Genomic DNA, 20,796 nt, shown 5'->3' on the forward strand with positions numbered 1-20,796 from the left:
AGAGGCTCACATGCCCTGTCCTCCAGTCCTACCCACAGCTCAGCAGGATCCCTGCCTTGGTCAATGAGGGTGTCGCCTTCCAGTGAAAACCCTTTGCTATGTCCACACCCAAGTTCCGTGTGTGTGTGCATCTGTCCTCAGTGTCAGGTATGTGTGCGCCCAACTCTCCCACTCCCCCATGGCCAGTCACTGACTCATAAGGCTGGAGTCATTCAGGGACCGCAGCAGGCGGCACACCCAGCACTGACCTTCAGGATCAGCTCCACCACCTCTGTATGCACCAGCCCGTGCACAGGCTCCCCGTTGACGTGTGTGATGAGGTCCCCCTGACGGAGCCCCGCCTCACTGGCTGGACCTCCGTCCTCCACGTGCTGTCCCGGGGAGAGAACAGTCCTCAGCCTGGAGCCTGAGCATGAAGGGTGGGGCCTAGCTCTGCTCATCGAGCTGAGACCCCTACCCCCCACTCTTTGACCCCTGAGGGTAATGTGGGCGTGGACAGAAGCAGGGACAGACAGGCCCTAGCAAGGGGAAGGAAGAAGAGTGATGAAGCTGGGAGACAACAGGTCTGGATGGTCAGACGTACCCACACCATGTGGTGCACGGTGTAGACGTCTGAGTCACCCATGTAGACACGGATGGCCCGCAGGGTGAAGCCATACTTCTTGCCGGCGCGGTGGATGATGATGGGGGGCCTTGAGCTGCTGAGGGCTGGCAGGAAGTCCCTGCTTGGAGAAGAGTCCCTGGACGATGGGTTGGATGACTGGGAATGCGGGGACATGGGGCTGGCCAGTGGAGAGCAGGTGTGGTGCTCTGGAGAAGGAGAAGCCGGGACTTAGTGCGTCCATGCTCAAGCCCGGCCCCTGTCTGGGCTGTTGATCCCACACAGCTCCAGTCACAGAGCCTGCCCCCAGCCAGGTATGTCTTCCCCGCAACCTCTGAGCAGCAAAGCGCCTTCGTGTGCCCAGACCCTTGCAGACCCCAGGAGGTGACGGGCTCGCATTTACTGAGTGCTTACTTATATGCATTAGGGACCACAGAAGCTCTTCATACATACTTGAACGTCACAATTACCCTATGAGTTACCATCATTAACATCCACATTTTTTGATGAGGAACTTGAGGCTCAGAGGGATTAAGCACCTTCTTCAAGATCAAGAGCCCTTCAGTGATGGAACCAGGATCTGCATGAGCCTCTGCCTCAGAGCCTGCGCTCATTACACGGTGCTATCTGCCTTCTGGAACACGCACACCCCCCCCAGACCAACGCACACCTTCAGAGACCCCTGCTCTCTTAACAAAGGGGCCACAGTGACACACAGCCTCTCGGATCCCTGCTCCTCGACACACAGAACACAGACACACCTGCTGGGTGCACACCCCAGCCACGGGCCCACAGAGGTTCCAAGGCCCTTCCTATGAGTTCTATCTTCACCCCCCGGGGGCCTCACCCGCAGGAATGAGGAGGGACAGGGCTGTGGCTGAGGCGGACTTGATCACTTTGTTGATGGGGCGAGCAGTGCGCTTTTCTATAGAGTCCCCAGAGAGCAGCCGGTGGCGGGCCCTGCGCACCGCCAGGTCGCTGATGGCCTTGGCTGTGGCTCCCTCAGCCCGCTGTGGGGTCCCGCGGCCTCCTCGAGTCTCCATGGCTGTGGACCAAGTGACCAGTGAGACCTGCAGTGCAGCGGAGCCTCCCCTCCTGGCCCCCTGCCGCATCCCCAGCCCAGGCCCTCTGGCCACCCGCTGGGCCACACCTGGACTGGAAGCGCTGCTCTGGCCAAGAGGCTCCTCATCCAGCTTCAGCCGCCGTTCCGCTGGCCGTTCAGGGGAAGGCCCGGATCCCCCCTCTGCAGACGGGGGTGTCAGGAGCCAGGCACCCTCCTGCTGCTGCCTCCGAGGGGGGCCGCCAGCCTCCTCAGTGCCCTCAGGGAAGCGAGGCACGTCCAGGAGGCCCGAGCAGTGGCGGCGCACTGTGAGGGGAGGGCTGGAGTCGCTCTCTGTGTGGGATGACTCAGACACTGACAGCCGCTTCCGTAATCTGTGAGACACAAGGCCTAGGGTGAGGTGGCCCCAGCGGCCTCCCTCCTCCAGCCCAGGCTTCCTCTGGGGCTCGTGTCACAGAACCTCTCTTCAGGAGCCATCTTCTCGAAGGCCCCTCACCACACCACATGCCTCCCCACCATCCGTGACCACCAGCGGATGGCTGTGCTGCCCACCCCTGGGCGAGCTCTGGGTGCTCACATCTCAGGGGAGCCGATCACCCAGCTCCGCTCTCGGCCCCTCAGCCCCGCCAGGCCGTCCGAGCGGTCCTCCTTCTCCTCGCTCAGGCTGCGCTTGGTGGGGGGCGGCATCCGGCGCTCCTCGAGCAGCGAGAGCCTCTCCATGCTGCTGTACACCTGTGGGCACAGGAGACCTGCCGGGACGCCCAACGACCACACCTCCCAAGGAGCGAAGAGGATTCTCAGCGCCTGAAGCCCAGGAATTCGAGCCAGTTCTCCTCTTCCCTCCCCCATATATACCAGATGAGTATTCGAGGAAACAGCTATTCCACTGGTCTGACCTGGCCGCACCCTGGCATCTCATATGTCAGGGCCCTGAGCAGATCTAGAGGCATCTGTCACATGCAGGCCCAGACCTTGCCCGCTCTTTTCCCAGAGATAGCCCATCCCCTCCTCCCCAGGTGTGCCCCAGGGATGTCCCTCAATAGGTCCTCTTCTCCCAGTTCTCCAGTCTGGGCCCACCACAGTCGCACCTTGCTGAACCTTGGAGAGCAGGAAGAGAACTGGCGAATCTCAAGGTAGCCATCCTCACTCACTTCCTCCTCGTCCTCTGAGTCTATGTGGTGGTATCGCTCCGAGCGGGCTGGGACACACAGAACAGTGCCTTTCAGAGGCCATGGTGGTGGCCTCCTTTAACCCTATCGGATCTCAGGAGGGCCTGGAGAAGTTGCTCCTGATACCAAGTTCACGGTGCACAGGTGTTTCTGGGCACACAGGTAGGATCCCTGCTCCTCCCCGTTCCACCAGTGGCCTTACTGTCAAAGTAGCTGGTATCATCCTCTGACTCCAGCTGAGGAATAAATTCTGCCTTCTGACGAAGCAGTCCTGTCCAGTCCAGACCAATAAAGAACGGGTGCTGCTTCACCTCATAGGCACTGCCTGTGGACAGGGATGGCGTGGGCAAGGGGCTGGGGTGAGCTGTGTGGAGTCCAGGTCAGCACGTCCGGTGAGAACCTAGGCCTCGAAAGGCTGGGCCTGGAGGCCTCAGCTCCAGCACCTTCCTCTTCCGCCCACAGGGAGCAGGGCAGAGGTTCAGGATCCAGGGGCACCGCCCACACCTGAAGTCTGAACCTCCCAGTTATATGGAATCAGCCCTACTCCTCCAAGTGCTGAGAAAGGTTAGTGGGGCCTGTCCCACCTGTACCCAGTCTCTCCAGAGGGTTCTGGTGGAGCAGTTTTGAGGTGAGATCCTGGGCGTCCGGTGGCAGCGCATCATCCCCCTCGGGCCACACAATCTCATCTGAAGAGTCATTGGGTGTGACAAGGAAAGGAGTGGGTTAGAGGAGTCTCAGAAGTCGTGGGCAGAGTGGGGAGATGGAGAAGAGGGTCCTGTGATACGATACGTGTGGGGAGACATAAAGGGCCCAGCCCAGAGCCCTGAAAGCCTTGCCTGGGACCCACTGCCTTTAAGTTGTACAGGTTCCTGTCCTTCTAGGGGAGCCTCCCACATCCTAGACCACGGCTTGCTCTTTGGTCCAGGGTGGCCACTGCAAAGCAGTGGTCTGATCTCCAGCTCACCCTGCCTTTACACTCCAGACACATGTACACTCACACACACACAGAACTCACACTCACGGGGTATGCACAGACACAACACAGGTACACCCATGCACTCATGTGGGACCAGGCACACAATCAGAACAAGCGCTAGGTGACACACAGAGTCTGCATGTGCACATATCTGAGGCAAGCATACCAAACACACACACATGAACACAGAACAAGAACTCGTAAGCCTCGCAGATGCATGCGTAAGTCATATCTGTGGATCCAGATTCTGTCCCCTTGGTGGGCCAGGGGGATGGTACCTACCACTGATCACTTGCCCAAAGAGCTCCTCTGGAGTGTCTCCGAAGAAAGGGACGCAGCCCACCAGGAACTCATACAGGATTATGCCCATGGCCCACCAGTCCACTGGTTTCCCATAGCCCTGACGCAGGATCACCTCAGGGGCAATGTATTCCGGGGTCCCGCATACCTGGGCACAAAGAAGTCGGGCTGGCTCAGCATGCAGAGACAGTGCATTGGCATGGCGGCCGGAGGGGCTGGGGTGCTCCCATTTCTGGAGCAGCAAGTCTCTGAATGAAGACTCAGCTCACTCTGGTTAATGAGCAGGAGCAATAGGAGCCCCAGCGTACCAGGGGTGGAGCTGTTGGTGGGGTGAGTTTATATATTTTCCTAATTAACCGAAACATCTAGTTCTAGCCTGGAACCACCACTCCTTTTTGGCATGTGGTACCCACAATTGGTCTCTGCCCTCCAGCCTCCAGAGAACAGACACTGCAGTCATATGACTCCTACAGGGACTTGTGAACATTCATAACCTGTAATGTCAAATCAGGAAACGCCCCGCGGCTGCTCTCAGGATGCAGCCCAGTGGAAACTTGGAGCTGTGTTCCACGGACACAGGCGCCAGGAGAGCTTTGCTCTTTACTGAGGCTAGAAGTCTCAGGACTGACCTCTTATCAGTCTCTGAGAGTGTCAATGGTTATGTGACCTATCTTCTTCAAACCCCGAGGTGGAAGATGATTTTGGATTTTATATCCATGTGATTCTCATGGGCCACCTTATTTTCCAAATGTGCTGCCTATCTCAATGGCTCCCTGGAACCAAAAGGTGGAAAAGACAGGAGCTCTCAGTCTTAACATCTAGCTGCAAGGTAAGCATGTGGCCTCCAGTCCTTACTCTGAGGCCTGGATTCAACCCCCAAGGTCTCAAGCATCCTTGCTATTACCTGCTTGTCCAGGAACTCGCGAGTATCCTTTTCAATGTGGCCCTCGTACAAGTTTGTGGTCAGACTCATGAGGCCGATTTTAGAAAGGCCGAAGTCAGTGAGCTTGATGTGCCCCATGGATGTGATCAGCAGGCTGGGAAACCAGAGAAACAAAAGTCTGAAGTTACTTCCTGGCCTTCCAAGATGGCTGGTTTTAGTACATGCCCAATTTTCCCACTCAGGCGTCTACTGTGGGACATAAGCAGGACAGCTTCATCAGGGAGACAGGCAGCTGTGAAAGAATAAATAGCTCTGGTCGTATGAGCACTGTACTCTGCACAAGCAGCTAACCTGCCTTTTGCCCATTCCCCCAATTCACTTTTGTTTACGGCCCTCAACCGTATTCTACGCTGAGGGCAAGTATCAGCCAGCTGAGAAACAGACTTTCTTCCACCAGCGATCAGCCTCACCCTAAGGCTCCAGCCATTCCCAGTCTCCACTCCTGACCTCAGTGGCTCACAACACCCCAGTCAGGGAGAGGGCAAAGGGGCACAATGATCCCGTTCCACGTCCACGGCTAGTTTTAGGAGGGCTGGTTGGGAGGAACTAGAAGTAAGATCTCACAGAGAACTGTCTCTTCCTCTTCACACACTCTGCCTGAGCCATTTTGTGCCAAAGGCTTCACCCTACTACCCCTTTACTCCCAAATCTGTATCTCTGGCCCTGACTTTTTTTTTTTTTTTTTGGCCCTGACTTCTTTCACGAGCTCCAGGCCTAAAAACTGCCCAGATGTCCTACAGGCACACGAACTCAACCTGTCCAAAACAAGGTCATGCCTCCTAACTGGTCCTCTTCTCAGTGAAAAGCAGTAGTTTCTGTTACCTACTGAGCTCTGTGGTAAGTGCTTTAGCAATTATTTATCAAAATATTCTGGCTCATGAAAGGTCTTACAGAGTAACTAACACAACAAAGGTAGGTATTATTATCCCCAAAAGGAGGAACACAAGGCTCAGAGAGGTTTAATTAACAGACCCGGAGTTCAGAGAGTTAATGAGCTTTATGAACGTAGGTCTGTCTAATGTCAAAGCTGCTTTCCACTACAGAGGCTTACCGCCACCAGCACCAAGGTGGAAAGCTGGAAGATATCCCAGACTCCTGCTCTCTCACCCCAGCCTTATCATTTCCTTTCCACTTCCCAACGCTATCCCTCTCTTCTCCATCCTGACTCTGTTCCAGTGCAGGCACTGTTGTTTTGGGCCTAGACTACTGCCATGGTCTCATCACCTCTTTCCATGGGCAGTGATCTTCCTAAACCTAAATCAGAGTCTGAGTGTGACACTGTCACCCTGTGGTTAACAGGCCCTTCAGAGACTCTCTAGGACCCTTTAAAATTAAACCCAAACTTAACAAAAGGCCCCTTGATGATCCAATCCCTGCCCCTCTCTCTAGCTTCCTCTCTTACTACTCTGACCAACTAACAATCTCAGCTTCAGCCATACTGTACTCTTTGTAGTTCCTGAATGGGACCCGTCCCCACACCTGTGCGTGCCTTTGCAAATCCTGCTCCCCAGCTCGAGAAACCTCCTCCCACCTTCGCCCACCTGACTAATACCTTCTAAGAAGCAGCCTATACAAAGATATTTCTGCCACCCACACTAGCTTTAAGCTCTACAGGCCAGGGACTAGAATACAGTGCTTGGCACAGAGCAGGTGTCAGTAAATGTCAGGACACTTGCTTAGCCATCTACTACATGTGTGGATCCTTTTGTTCCTGCTTGGTTTCTTGAGTGGAGCTCCTCAGTGATTCTTTGATGTCACCAAAGCCTTACGGTGCCCCTGCCAGACCTTGCTGGCAATGTTCTTTGCATTTGGGGTAGTCAGGGGCTAGAGTACCAAGCCTAGATGGACACCCACATGAGCAGTGTTTCCTAGCAGCCATTTGGGATAGATTCAAACGTGCTGTGTCTGCGTTCATTTATCTAGAGACCCAAGAGGGACACCCTAAACAAGGGACTGGGAGAGTGGGCATACTTGTCAGGCTTGAGGTCACGGTGCACGATGCCATAGTTGTGTAAGTACTCCAGGGCTAGCACAGTTTCCGCAAAGTACAGGCGCACCATATCCACAGGCAGGGCCCCGATGTTCTTCAGCAGAGTGGCACAGTCTCCTCCTGCAACAAGCCCAGGCCACCATGAAGGATGGGTCCAGTGCCCTGCTCTAGATGGTCTCAGAGGCCCCAGAGTAGATAGTGTCACAGAATACCCTGGTGCCAGAGACTGTGATTCTAACCCCTCTGCTGCTGGCATGGGTGGGAGAGTGTGGAGGGGAGCAGGAGGTAAGACGAGTCGGCCAGTGGCTGTCAAGGCCATCGTTCAGGACAAAGAGGGAAGGAACCCAGGCCTCTAGGCCTGTAAGCTGACTCGTTGGGACAGGACTAAGTTATTTTAGGATGAGACTTCAGCATTTGTCCATTTATTTCCTTCCTGTTGGCTCTCCTTTAGTTTTTGAGTAAAGTAACACTGTAAACTCCCAGCACCTACCCAAAGAATGAAAAGCGGAGTTTTGTTCAGCTTCAACTTCAAGACTTAGGCAAAATATCTTTGGAAGCTGTACGCAGCCCTGACGAAGGGAGAGGGAAGGCCACTGGCAAAGCGGCTGCCCCCTCCAGAGCTGTGCCCCATGATGCTCTCCTACACCATCCCCAGAGCATTTTGTGGGGTCCTAAGGGGCATCCCCTTCAAAAACCATCCGCAAGGGCAGTGGCTTTCCCCTCCTCTGAGGGCCCAGATGCAATCCTCCCAGCATCCGACCCTGGGCTTTGGTGGCTCTGCTACCCCCTTTGCTCCTGCCAGGTGCCAGCAGGTCTGCCAGGCTGTGCAGGCTTTGTAGCTGTGGGGCTGATACATCCTGTCCTGACATGGGCAGCCTCATGGCAGCTACTGCTCCAGAAGCCTCTCCCTGGGAGGGGCACGACACCTTGTGCCCACCATGGCCAAATGGTCTCTGAGATCCTAAGGCAGAAACCAAGGCCAAAGAGAGGTTGGGAAGCTGGGCCCTGAAACCTCACGCCTACACAAGCTGTTGGTCCCTGCTCAGGGCTCTCTCAGATTATACCGTGGCCCCCAAGCCAGACCACCTTTTCCCCAGTACCTTCAACATACTCCATCACCATGCACAGGTGGCGCTTGGTCTCAAAGGAGCAGAACATGCTGACCACAAAGGGGTTCTCAGCAAAAGTCAGTATGTCACGCTCCACAAAGGCTTGCTGGATCTGGTTCCGTAGGATCAGGTTCTGCTTGTTGATCTTCTTCACGGCAAAGCGCTGCCGGGTGGACTTGTGCCGCACCAGGAATACGGCCCTGGAAACAAAGCCCATCCGTACCCCACGGCCCTCAGCCCCTGAGCTGTGCTCTCCTCCACTGCGAGCTTGGGTGGTCAAACTGCTTCCTCTCACACCTTATCAATGCACAGAACAAAGGAGCAGGGGGTGCTTATCAATGAGAAGGATCTGAGCACCTGCCCAGGGAGCTCTTCAATTTCCTGATATACCAAGACCTGAGGACACAGCTCAACCCCTCCTCAGAGCTCAGTGAGAGCAGAAGTGCCGCCAAGAGGAGAGGGACTCTTCCCTGGGAAAGGAACCACACTCAGGTATTAGAGGAAACTGGGCTCTTGCCTCTCCTGGAGGCTTCGGGGAGGGACAGGTCCATCCTGAGGCATCTGGTGCTCAGAGGATTAGGCATCATTCACTTCCGGAAGGAAGAGCCCCAGGGCTGACTTAGCTCCAGTCCCGGCCACACCCTGACCCCTGCCTTTACCCATAGGCGCCATTGCTGATGAGCTTAATGGTTTCGAAGTCCTCTTCAGAGGGTGTCTTTTTAGATGTCAGAGATGCCCCACGGCCCTGGAAGACATGGGAAAGGGCAGGAGCCAGGAATGCTTCTCAGAGCTCACATCTGGGGGGAAGCTGCGGCCCCAGCATCTGCTCAGCTCTTAGCCCTGCCATGGCCTCCTGCCCATTCTTCCCCAGGAACTGAATGACCTCTCAGACAGTGTAAGCGATCACCCACTCCGCCATCCCTCCTTCAGACAGTCTCTTAGAGAGAATTCACAGCCCTTTGCTTCACAGGGCCCCGGGTCCAGGATTGAGGCAGGAGCTCAGGGTCTTTACCTCGATTGAATCATCTGTCTCTGGAGTGTCAGGACTGTCATAGCTGCTCAACTGGGCCATTTCTAGAAACAAAGCAAGGACACAAGAGAAAAGTGTGCGTGGCAATGTCAAGACATCTCAGCAGTCCATTCACATCACACGACAGATGCACGTAGGGAAGGCATTAATGCTTCCTGCATCAGGCTGGGAGGCGGTCCTGTGGCTCTATCCTTAGTGCAGTCACAGCTTTTAGACTTGTTTGTCAAATAATATTGCCACTCCTATTTCTAGAAGTCCAGTACCATTCAAAAGGCCTGGCAAATTCTACAAAGCTTCCCTCAAACTTGGGACAATGCCTGAAAACAGGGCCCAAAGCTGGGCTGTCTGATAGCTGGCCCCCATCCTGCTGGTCAAGACTCTGCTTTGCCAGATGAGGTTGGGAAGCAGGAAAGGCAGGAGTGGGACGACTAGAGACTAGGGATTCGGAAGCCCATGGTTCAGGAGGGGCTCAGTGTGAAGGCCCAGAGAATGGCATTATCTTCTGAAGCCCTGAGTTGGGACCACCCCAAAGACACAGGAGGACTTGTGAGGTGGCAGCAGGAGAGGCAAGCATGCAGAGGAGGTGACCATTTTTGAAAATGTGATTGTGGCCCTCTGTGATGACCTTTTGACCTTAGGCTCTAAATCCAACGCAGCTGGGCCCAAGGCAATCCAGCTTGGGTTATATAAGGCAGATGTGGACAATCCTGAAGGAGGGGCTGTTTTATGACAGAGAACACAGAGTTTTTCCTATAGCCCTCGGGCCTCTGATGCTGTGTTGTGTCCCTGTCCAACTAAGCTTCTTCTCCAAGTGGCTTCCCTGCTGTTAGAGCTTGTAGGCTGTGTGGCCTCTTTGCAGCCACCAGGCCGCATGCTCACCCTCTAGGGGATCCCGTGTGAGGCCCAGTTGGCTAACGATGTAGCGGGGAATGTCACATTTAATCCCTTGTCCCTCTTTGGCGTGGCCCTCAGCTGCTTCTAACAGGTGGTAGAACTCTTCAGGGTCAAACTCCTGTACCGGGGAGAGAGGTAGTCAGTGGTGAGGGCTACAAAAGCAGGCTGCTGGTCTCTTTGGTTTTACGGCATATACCCAGAGTAGGATGACAGGAAGACTTCCTCTTTGTGATGGACACCCCTACCCCTGAATCCCAAGAAACATCATGATTCAGGAACCAATGGGGACAAAGCTGTCTTACAGGTCACCTCCAGATTGGACATCCTAAGCGTTTGCTGTCTTTACAGCAATAAGAACCAGAGCATTTGGTTTCCAGAGAGCTCTGCCTATTCGCCTGGTCCAAAGCCTTGTGCCAGCCGGACACGGCACTGTCAGGTGTGTTCCCACACCCAGTGAAGAGGGGCAGTCCTGGCACACCTTCAATCACGCTTCACAGCCCTGGCGGTGCACACACATGCCTTCAGACATCTACTGAGCAAACCCCTGTGTGCTGGGGGCTGGAGAGCCTTGTGGACACAGCACAGAAGTCCTTGTCTGCCTGGAGCACATAATAACGAGGGCCCCATTGACTGAGTGCCTACTAAGTGCCAGTATGGGCGAAACCCTGGAGACACCTCTGTGACCTTGGTGAGGAAATCAAGGCTCACAGAGATGCACGGACTTGACCATGACCACAGAGGTAGGAAGAAAGAGAAAATCAGCACGCAAACCCAGGCCTAACTCCAAGCCCCTGTTTAACCACGGACTTCATGTCCTTGAGGGAGAGGCCTCTGTTCACCACGACCCCACAGCCTCCACTGCTTTCTTTACCTCTGGTCTCACGGGTTTGGAGAACTCTACCACTACCTATGTGGATACAATCTAACCCAGACTGGAAGTCCTTTTACCTTCTTCTTCATCCTCAGTCCCTGTCTAGTCAGAATGTCTACTTCAGAAACCCGCCTCTACCCAACTCTTCTGCTCTGTCCTCCCACCACTGTCCTAGTTCTGGGCGCTCCTCTCCGTCACATGAACGGCTTTAAGTGCCTCTGCAAGGTTGTCCCTGGCTCATCCTGCCTTCTCTTCCAATTCACTATCCATGCTGCAGCCAGCGTCATCTTTCTTAGGAGTAAATCTGATGGAGTGTTACTCAGAAGTAAATAGGAACCAATTACTGATACATGCAATAACATGTATGACTCTCCAAAACATTATGCTGAGTGAAAGAAGTCAGAACATACTATATGATTTAATTTATATGAAACTGTACAAAAGGCAAACTTATCCATAGTGAAAGAGCAGATAAGTGGTTGCCTGGAGTGGGAGGTAAGATGGGCAGGGGAAAGGGACTGATTGCAAAGGAGCACAAGGGAATTTTCTAAGACGGGAGAAATGTTTTCCATCTTAACTGTGGCAGTGATTAGACAGGTGTATATTTGTTAAAACTCATTGAACTGTATACTCAAATGGGATATATTTGATTGTATGTAAATTATACCTCTATAAAATTAGTTTAAAAAAGTAAATCTGACCATGTCATATTCTTACCTAAACTTTCTGATGGCTCCAAGTAGCCTTAAGGATAAATGCAAACTCCGGAGCCAAGAACCCAACACTCTCCATGGTCCTGTCATGGCCTACCTCCCAGTTTATCCCTCACCAACACTTCGGACACACCCTGTACTCCATCAAATGCCTTTTCTGATGGCTCTCCCCTGGCAAACTCATAATTATCCTGCAAGTAGCTGACTAAGCTTCACATTCCCCAGGGAGCCTTCACTGAATGCCCATCTCTGTTCATCCCAAGGAGGACTAGAGCACTTCCTTCCCCATGTCCCCGTTGCACCTTGTATTTCCCTTGGCTGCAAACTTCTTCCAGTATCATAATTATTATTTGCATGTCTCCATGCCTCATACTTAAGGCACTAAAAGACGAAATCTAACTCTACTGCAGAGGAGGCATCGTAGGATCAGGGACCCTGCTTTACTTACGCCTGTATCTCCAGTGTCTAGAATGACGCAGGTACTCAGTAGTGTCACTGAATGATCAAATGAAGGGTGGACTCAACTTGTGCAAACGAAACTGGCCTGTGCTCCTCACCCCCAGGGTCCCCATTGACCTGGGGCCTGCTCAGTGTGGGCTGGGCAGACGAGCACCCCTCCCTGCCACACTTCTCAGGAGCAACCACTTTTCCTCACAGGGACTTGCTTGCGTGTCATATTTAAACAAGGATTTCAGCAGCAGAAATGGCAGTGGGTACCCCCACAGTTCTGCTGTTAGCAGAATACTTCCTCTACAGCCCCCGTTCCCTCCCCTCCAGCCACCCACCCCCCCCAACCTCCCGAGAGCCCACTCACCAGGCATTCCAGGAGACGAGCAGGGCGGGCAATGACAATCATCAGTTTTTTCACCAGCTGCATCACAAAAGCCACTTCTGAACTCTCTGAGCGCTCATGAGCCTGTAGAGAAGACAAAGGATACTTAAGCAATCCACCGGCCCAACATGGCTGAGTGAAGCAGGACTGGGCTGGGCAGAGCCTACTCTGCCAGAGGGTACAGAGGGTGTACCCTCTGTAGTACAGAGGGTGCTGCAAAGTAAAGACCTTAGAGAGGGCCAGTGGGCCGTGATGAGGGGGGACAGGCTGCTCACCAGGAACCACATGAGCTGAGGAACACTACATGACGCCGAGGAATGTCACAAAGACACGCAGCTTTACCTGCTGCTCCATCCAGCAGGCTTCACTTACCCTCCAGACCCCAGCTCAAGATGTAACTCCCAATGGAGACTTCACTGATGCTCACTTTCCACCACAGACAGACTGTAAGGAATAGAAAGACCTCAAAGCAGGAGAGTGATGTGACCAGAAGGGATTTTAGAGAGATCTCTTTGGCTGTAGTGTGGATGGTGCACTAAGGAGGGCAAGCCTAAAAGCAGGGAAATCCACCAGCAGGCTACTGCCAACAGTGCAGATGAAAAAGGCATAATAAGCCAAGGCAGTAAGAATGGAGGGAAATGGACAGACTGGGCCATCTCCGAGCAGCCCTGAGGGGTGGAAGAGGCAGGAACAGATGGGAAGTACAACGACAATTTTACGGAAATTCCATTGAACCCATAAATGAAATAGACAGTATAAAAAAATACACAGTTTAGGTGAGGATAGGTAGAGAACATATTCCCTTTGGTTTTAAAGAGAAAGCAGGTAGGTGGAAAGTTCTGCTTTGGACTTGGAAAGTTTGAGGTACCTATACTAGATACTTTCGTAGGCATTGGCTCAGCCCCAGAGACTCTCCCTTCTTGGAAACTGCTCTGACTCATGGAGCCACATTTGTCTGGTGTGGCTGCACTTTCCCTCCCACCTCCGATAGCTGACCAGAGTGGACTACTTTCCTAGGAACTTACTTTTTTAAATTTTTTTTTAATTTTTGGCCGTACCATGCAGCATGCAAGATCTTTGTTCCCTGACCAGGGACTGAACCCATGCCCCCTGCACTGGGAGCACGGAGTCTTAACCACTGGACTACCAGTGAAGTCCCCCCACCCCGCTTTTTCTTTTACATTTTTTTTTTCCCCTAGGAACTTAAAAATGGGTGGAACGACAACCATTAATATCAGCATGACAGAACTGTATAATTCGCTCTTGGGTGAAAAGGATGACCATACCTACCAAAGAGAGAGAAACAGAGCTGAGAGAAGGAAGACGAATGGTTCCTGGGCTTTCCACAGGCTCTCGTTTCTGGTTCTGGTCCCTTCTTAAGGCCTGGTTGCATTCCTGTCTTCAATTCTCTAAGACACCCTTTCAATCTTTATAATTAGTTTCCCTTTCCTGCATAAACTGCTCTGAGTTGGTTCTCTACCACTTGCAACAAAGAATACTAACCGATGTGGAAAGTACGGTGGAGGAGTCCAATCAGCAGCTGGGGCCACTGATCCGGAGCTCAGAAGAACAGTGGGGAGCAAAGGCCCGTTAGCAGACGGATGACAACTGAAGACACAGGAGCTGACAGGGCCGATCAGAGAGTGAAGAAAGGAGAATGAGGAGCACGGATGCTCAGGAAGGTGCCCCTCGAAACACCAGCATTTAAGAAAACTTGTGAAGGGGCAGCAAGGCCACAAGACTGGAGAGAACAGTGTCATGACAACTGGGGGGGAGAAAAGATCAAAGAGAGGTATTCACTGTGGAAACCTCTGTAGACAGGTGAAGGAAAGTGAGGACTGAGAGAGGTCACAGCATTTGGCAACCGGCCAGTTAGTTCTTTGGTGACTTTTGCCTGAAATGTTTCAGTGGAATAATGGGAAGGGAAAGTAGAAGGCAAGAGACTGAATAGTGAACAGGTTGTAAGGAAAGAAATACAAGCAAATGAAGACCATTAAAAAAAACTGGTTATGCAATGAAAAGAGAGGCTGGGCACTTGATGAAATCTTGTTCACTCTTTTAACACGCAGCTCAAATATCAACTTTGTGAAGCCTCATCTAAGTCCCCTGCCCCCCCCCCCCACACACACACACGAAGAACAAGAAGTAACAGCTCCTTTTTCTATGTTTTCCTAGCTGTTTGCTCACAGCACACGGTACTAGCATGTTGTTTTATAATTAATTGTCTGTCTCTACAGGTACACTGTAGGGCCTTGTGAGTAGAGAGGCTGTGTCGCCTAGCACAGGTGCCTCCCCCCCCCCCACACACACACACGAAGAACAAGAAGTAACAGCTCCTTTTTCTATGTTTTCCTAGCTGTTTGCTCACAGCACACGGTACTAGCATGTTGTTTTATAATTAATTGTCTGTCTCTACAGGTACACTGTAGGGCCTTGTGAGTAGAGAGGCTGTGTCGCCTAGCACAGGTGCCTCTTATATAGCAGATGTCAATGCTTACTGACTAAGTATTTGCAAGTGTATGATCTTAGGCTCTGGAATAAGTAACCTGGGTTTGGGTGCTAGCTCTGCTACTCAAGAAATGAGTTACCTTGGGCTAACTTGGCCCTTTTAAGGTTTGGTTTCCTCATCTGCATATTTAGAGAATAATAATAATACCTTCCTTACAATGTTGTTATGAAGATTAAATTAGACAATGTAGTGCCTAGCAAATTCATCTACCAGGGTTTCCCTGCACACATCCTTCACTCTAGTCATGCCAAACTACTTTACCTGCAATTCCTGAAATGAACCAAGTTCCTCCACACCTCTGAAAGGTTGTTTATACTGCTTTCTAGATCCAGTGAACTCCTACCTACTCATCGAGACTCAGCTTTTCCTGAACTCTCCATGCAGAGTCAGCACATCCTCCTCTGTGCTCAGAACGGATCTCTGTTTAGTGCTCATCAATCACACTTACTATAATAAACAAAAGTGAGATACTTCATATAGAGCACTCAGTGTGGTGTCTGGCATACAGTATACTTCGATAATTGACAGCTATTATTTTTACTGTAATACATATTGATGGGTCTGTAAACCCCAGTCAACAGCAAATTCCTTGAGCCAGAACCGGCACTGAACTTCTTCTCTGCATTCCCAGGGCCTAGCAAATGAGAGAACATATGAATGCACGGGCTCCATGTTCAGTGCTCTTCCCACTGCCAGAGGCAATGCATCTGGGAAATACCTGAAGGTTTTGGGCAAAGCTCTGACTTGAGCATTTCAGAAGATCCATCTTAGATGTACAAGCAACCCTGGAAGTCACTCTAGTTGATTTATCTGATGCCTCAATCCCTGATTCCTACGTATTGTCGGAGAACTGTTAGAAAGTTATTCTTGAACAGAAACAAACAGCCGCCAGTGATGTTTCATGGGACTTCAGCTTTTTAAACTCATATTTCTGCAATGTTTAAATTTAAGTATTACTTTTGAAATCAGAAAAAGACATTTTTGTAGAAGGAAGAACTTTTTCATCTATTAAATCAAAACCTTTCTTACTGTAACTCTTGTCCACTGGGCTAGTATGCCTTTTAGGGGACAGAGAAGCTGCCACATATTACATATGATAAAACTCCCATTATTTGACAGCACTAATCGTGACCATCTTTAGTCATCCTTTCTCTAGATTCAACTGTTTCCTAAATTAAAAAAACAAACAAACAACTTCCTGCTCCTAATTTCTGGACTAACACACCGGAGTCCTTTGAGCCCATTAGCCTGGGCTCTCAGCTCAGTTGGTCCTACAAAAGCATGAAGGCACACGTCTGGAGGTAACAGGGGTCTGGACTGGGAAATATTCTAGTGACATGAAGAGCCCCGAAGAGACAGCACATCTCCTCTCCCCTAAGCTGTACTAATGGTGTGATATGGGCAACTGTAGTCTGAGTGGGAAGGCGTCCGATCACCCTATCGGAGAGGCAGAGAGGAAAGCGAAGAGCGGAGCACGAAGCAGCGAGAAGAACTCAATGGTCTCTGGATTACTTTGCCCAGAGACTTTTTACACTGGGGAGGATCAGGTCTCTAAACACATCAGTCCCTGCTGGAGAACTTCTGCTACGCAAACAGAATATCAGCAAACGGATAAACCCATGGTGCCGTCCTCGGGCCTGTTTTTCCTCGACTGAGGAGAAGCAGTCTCAAGGTTCTGCTTACACCAGTATGTCTACCAAAAGAGAGCCCACTACAGCCACTAGGACCTCTTTTTGGCTCTGGGTTACAAATCTCCTAGGCAAATATTTATGAACACTACGCTGGAGCCTCGGGAAGAGTAATTGGTATTAGAAAAGGAAAGGAATCACAGCACTGAGTTCTGACGCCGAACAGGCTTCTCGGAGAAATGCAGGGGACTGAGGAGGAACCAAAGCCCAGCAGCAGCAGCACATGTGGGGTGCGTCCCACATACCAGCAGGGAGGTGGCAAGCAGGCTGGGAACACCATGACTGCCTTCATCTTAGCTTGGGACTAAAAACCACTACTATACGGATTCACCAGAGTTGCAGAACAAGGACACTCACATCTTGCAGAAGCTTCTCTAAATTCTCTTGAAGTTCATAGAAGTAGTGTGAGGTAATGAGGCCACTCCGAGATTTATCCAGGCAGTCTCGGGCCATCTCAATCACCTGATGATGAATAAAGCTCAAGGTTCCGTCTGCCAAGGGCAACACGTTGTCTGGAGTGTTGGAGGAAATGAACTCTGCTAGATGCTCTTCCATTTGTGCGGTGGCCTGCAAATCAAAGCAGGACAAGTGACTCTTCCCTTCTGATCCAGCTCGGCCGGAGCTAAGCCTGAAGGGCCTGGTCAGAGCCTAAGGATGGGTTCTGTGATCCTGGTTTCCTGATGTTGCATTTGGGGAACCTGACGACTGGAGACGTGAAAGGTCACCTTCAAGTCAAGTCAAAACATTACAGTCAAGGCCCTCTCTCACCTGGCCTTGTCCACCTCCCCACTCCTTGAACGGCACATTCTCTTGCTCTAAGGACACTGAGGTTCTGTTGTTCCTTTATCATGCTATCTCATGCCTCTGTCCATTTATGCTGTTCCCTGTGTGTAGCTTTTTCACCTGCCAAGCCTGCCTGGCAAACTCCTACTACTCCTTCTAATCTCAGTTCAAGCATCATCTTTCCTCTGGGAAGTCTTTGATTCCTCCAGGAAAACTAGGGTTTCCTTTCCTCTGTGCTTCCACTGGACCTCCCAACTGTATAAACTTGGTGTGTGGACACTCCTGGTTTCTAAATCTTTCTCCAGACTGGGAACTTCTTCAAGCCAGTGGGAGTTTGATTTATCTCAGGATCCTCTTACTTGAAGTTAGGACCCAACCGAGCTAAGCAGATGTTCAGAGAGTGTTTACTGAAGGTGTGAACCTGCCTGCTCACGGACCTGGATCCCCAGCAGAGCGGCATGAGGTCTGGCTCAGAAGCCTCTTGGGGACCTAACTGCACAGGAATGTCAAAATGACAAATATACATCTGCTAACAAGTTCCTAGCTGCCTATCTAGGGCTTGGCTTTCTTTCCTTTGCCACCAGGTGGTGATTTCTGATTTTCAGTGTGTGTTTAAGTGGGTGTTTGTATATGTATATATATGTGTGTGTATATATATACACACACACACAAACACACACACACATATTTATGGTGTAGCGATGTGGTAGGGAGAGAGGGAGAGGAGGGGAGGTGAAAGAGAAGAGGGAATGGAAGGAATCTTAACATGCTTTTTCTAACACGAGTTCATCTTACATACAAACGTGCAATGCTAGGATAACAATACAACACCTAATACACAAGGAGGAAGAGGAGGAGGAAACACGCGAGGTGCATTTCTAAACACTATACACACCCAAACTTTTTTATGAAGAAGCAAGGCACAACAGAATGATTTCCTAGCTGTTCATTCTGCCCCTCTTCCTTGCTCTTACTCTCCAGTGCCCATTTGAAGGCTAGAAAGTGCAGACCACAGGGCAGCAAAGAAATAACAGCTAACACTTACTGAGCGCTAACTATGTCCTGGGCACAGTTAGAAAAGCTTAATGTTCACTAATCTTCACAAACTCCCTACGAGATAGATACTCTTATTATCTCAGATTACAGATGAGGCAAATGAAGCTCAGAGAAGTTAAAAAATCTGCCCAGGGTCATGAGGCTAATAAATGGTAGAAGCCAACCTGAACCCAGTCGGCCTGGTTCCAGAGTCTGAGCTCCTCCTCACTGCTCTGCTTCACTGTGAATGTCAAGAGGGAAAGCACAAGGGCTTCGCACTTTTTCCCTAAGCCACCCGTGTGTGCCCAGGAGACTACTCGAGGCTCGAAAAAGGACACTCTCGGAGGAGCAGGGAACCACACATCGCAGACCCTAGATACAGATGAACAGGTAGAGCCGGGGGTCTGGATGGAGGATGAAGAAAGAGGCTTGAAGACCCCATTCTCGCTGTTGTCATGGAGAGGGAGCCTCCGTCAGGCCCTGCTTCTCTCTCGGACAGAACTGGCTGTGTTCTGCAGGAACAGGGCCTATCATTAGAAAGCCAGGTCAGAGTGTTTAGGCGTGTGGTGTTCAAAAGAAATGCAAATGGAAAACAAGGCCCTCATTCCACATACAAGGAGGTTTACAGTCAAACTGCGGTTGTGAAGACCATTTCTCAACCATCTCAGGACAGTAACCTACCTTCCTCCCTCAGCATTTCCCTGCTTGAAAACACAAGTCCAAATGTGAATAGCAACCCTGAGCTGTCTCCCACCCTACTGCTCTCTCTGGCCAACTTCCTGCCAGAGGAAATTTCCAGCGTAGCTCTGTTTGTGCTTGGTAATGGGGGTGCTGCTTTAGAAATCTGCATTAAGTGAAGGTGCTCTCAGAGGGCGAATCTCCTTCTGGGGGACCCCGACTCATGGATCCTGATGTGCACGGTCAGAAGCAAGGTCTCTGCTCTTTCCTTCCCACTAATATACAGTGGGATATGTTTTCGACATTTCCCTCTGGATACCCCTTTCTCTGGGGAGTGGAGAAACAGAGGCTCTGCAAGTACGATCCCCAAACTCAAAGTCCTCTGCTGCCTTCCTCTTCTCCAGCAGTCTGAAAGCCCTCATGCTTGTGTCCTCCTCCTCCTGGCGCCTCCCTGATCTCCTTCCAGATTGCCTCTGGCGACTCCCCCACCCCCAGTCTTCCCACTGGGGCTGGCTGGAGGTGGCATCCTCAGAGGCGTTACCAGTCTCCTTTAAACTGGATCCTTACCTTGGGGAATCTTTCCTTGTACACATGATTCATCATTATTATTTCACTGTCAAAGGAAACTGGTGACCGTCCAGGACTAAATAAGAAGGAAACAACTGTGTTACTTTAGTGCCAGGGAACCTTCAAGGAGAAAGATGCCCATCCCCAGAGCCCGTGCCCACCCACTGTCTGCAGCACCCACACACTCCCACCTTAAGGAGTGCTGAGTTCCAGAGCCTTTCTTATTCCTGGAGCTGCCAGCACTGTTCAGCTCAAAAGTGTGCCATCTGGAGCTAGACTACCTTCCTGTAAGAGGCCTGGCCTTCACAAAGACTTCTGCCAGGGCCTGAAAAGGCCTAGACAGGAGGAGACCACTCTTGAGGCCACTGGTGGTTCTTCTAGGATCACTTCCTCCAGAACAGGACTCTCTGGGTCTTCTTTGCTTTGGCCAGTGGGGTTGGGCATACCCCAGCATGTTCTAGGAATCAAATCAAATCAAACCACCACCAAAACAACCAAAGGAAGACAGTGTATACCTGTATCTTTTCTAAACAAGCTGCATCCAGTGGGGCTAACTTAGCTCTCACCTGGGGGATGAACGAGGCCAGTCCAGCCAGCCCGTAGTGAATCATAAACCTGGGTCATCTAAATCTTCCCCTTTGGCCCATGTGTGATTACATCCTCTTAAAGGATTCAGAGTTTGAGCCGTACAACTGAATGGCTATTTGGGTCCTGCCCAGTTTGGTGCCCGACATGTGATCCCAGCTGAGCTATGTTCAGAACCATTCTTTTCTGCCTTTCCTCCCTACGGTAGGCCATGGTCTGCCTGCTACATTAATGCACATTACCCAGCTTTTTAAGAGTAATTCTCAGGGATTTCCCAGAGGTACTGTAGTCCTCTCAGTCTCAAATGGCCTAAAAGGTGCCCGTCTCTGTGTGGAGTGTGAAGAGCACCAAGATTCAGACATTCCTCTGTATGAGACAAAGAAACACACTGGGCTCCACACTTCACACTCCCTCATTTGTATGTCTGACCCTTTGCACTGCAGTCCCAGTCATTGTTCTCATC

General features: G+C 51.3%; 1 protein-coding gene across 8 annotated transcripts in view; it reads right to left on the bottom strand.

Moving 5' to 3' along the window:
- MAST2 (microtubule associated serine/threonine kinase 2) overlaps positions 1-20,796 on the bottom strand; it is a gene marked incomplete at its 5' end in the record, with an annotated part of 201,156 nt that overhangs the window by 2,566 nt on the left and 177,794 nt on the right. For 4 of the 8 annotated variants that reach the window (XM_082674649.1, XM_082674648.1, XM_082674652.1 and 1 more), the window contains 18 exons: positions 249-371; positions 584-810; positions 1,449-1,646; positions 1,752-2,035; positions 2,239-2,393; positions 2,750-2,859; positions 3,033-3,155; positions 3,415-3,516; positions 4,089-4,254; positions 5,011-5,143; positions 7,021-7,159; positions 8,140-8,348; positions 8,808-8,893; positions 9,161-9,222; positions 10,058-10,190; positions 12,471-12,572; positions 17,043-17,252; positions 19,749-19,824. In XM_082674649.1, the coding sequence (XP_082530775.1) occupies positions 249-371; positions 584-810; positions 1,449-1,646; positions 1,752-2,035; positions 2,239-2,393; positions 2,750-2,859; positions 3,033-3,155; positions 3,415-3,516; positions 4,089-4,254; positions 5,011-5,143; positions 7,021-7,159; positions 8,140-8,348; positions 8,808-8,893; positions 9,161-9,222; positions 10,058-10,190; positions 12,471-12,572; positions 17,043-17,252; positions 19,749-19,824 (2,638 nt within the window). Of the gene's footprint in view, positions 1-248; positions 372-583; positions 811-1,448; positions 1,647-1,751; positions 2,036-2,238; positions 2,466-2,749; positions 2,860-3,032; positions 3,156-3,414; positions 3,517-4,088; positions 4,255-5,010; positions 5,144-7,020; positions 7,160-8,139; positions 8,349-8,807; positions 8,894-9,160; positions 9,223-10,057; positions 10,191-12,470; positions 12,573-17,042; positions 17,253-19,748; positions 19,825-20,796 lie in introns of all 8 variants that reach the window. The other 4 variants (XM_082674647.1, XM_082674645.1, XM_082674651.1 and 1 more) reach the window with 2 other exon arrangements.

This window comes from Grampus griseus, assembly GCF_964374135.1.
Source record: "Grampus griseus genome assembly, chromosome: 1".
NCBI lineage: Eukaryota > Metazoa > Chordata > Mammalia > Artiodactyla > Delphinidae > Grampus > Grampus griseus.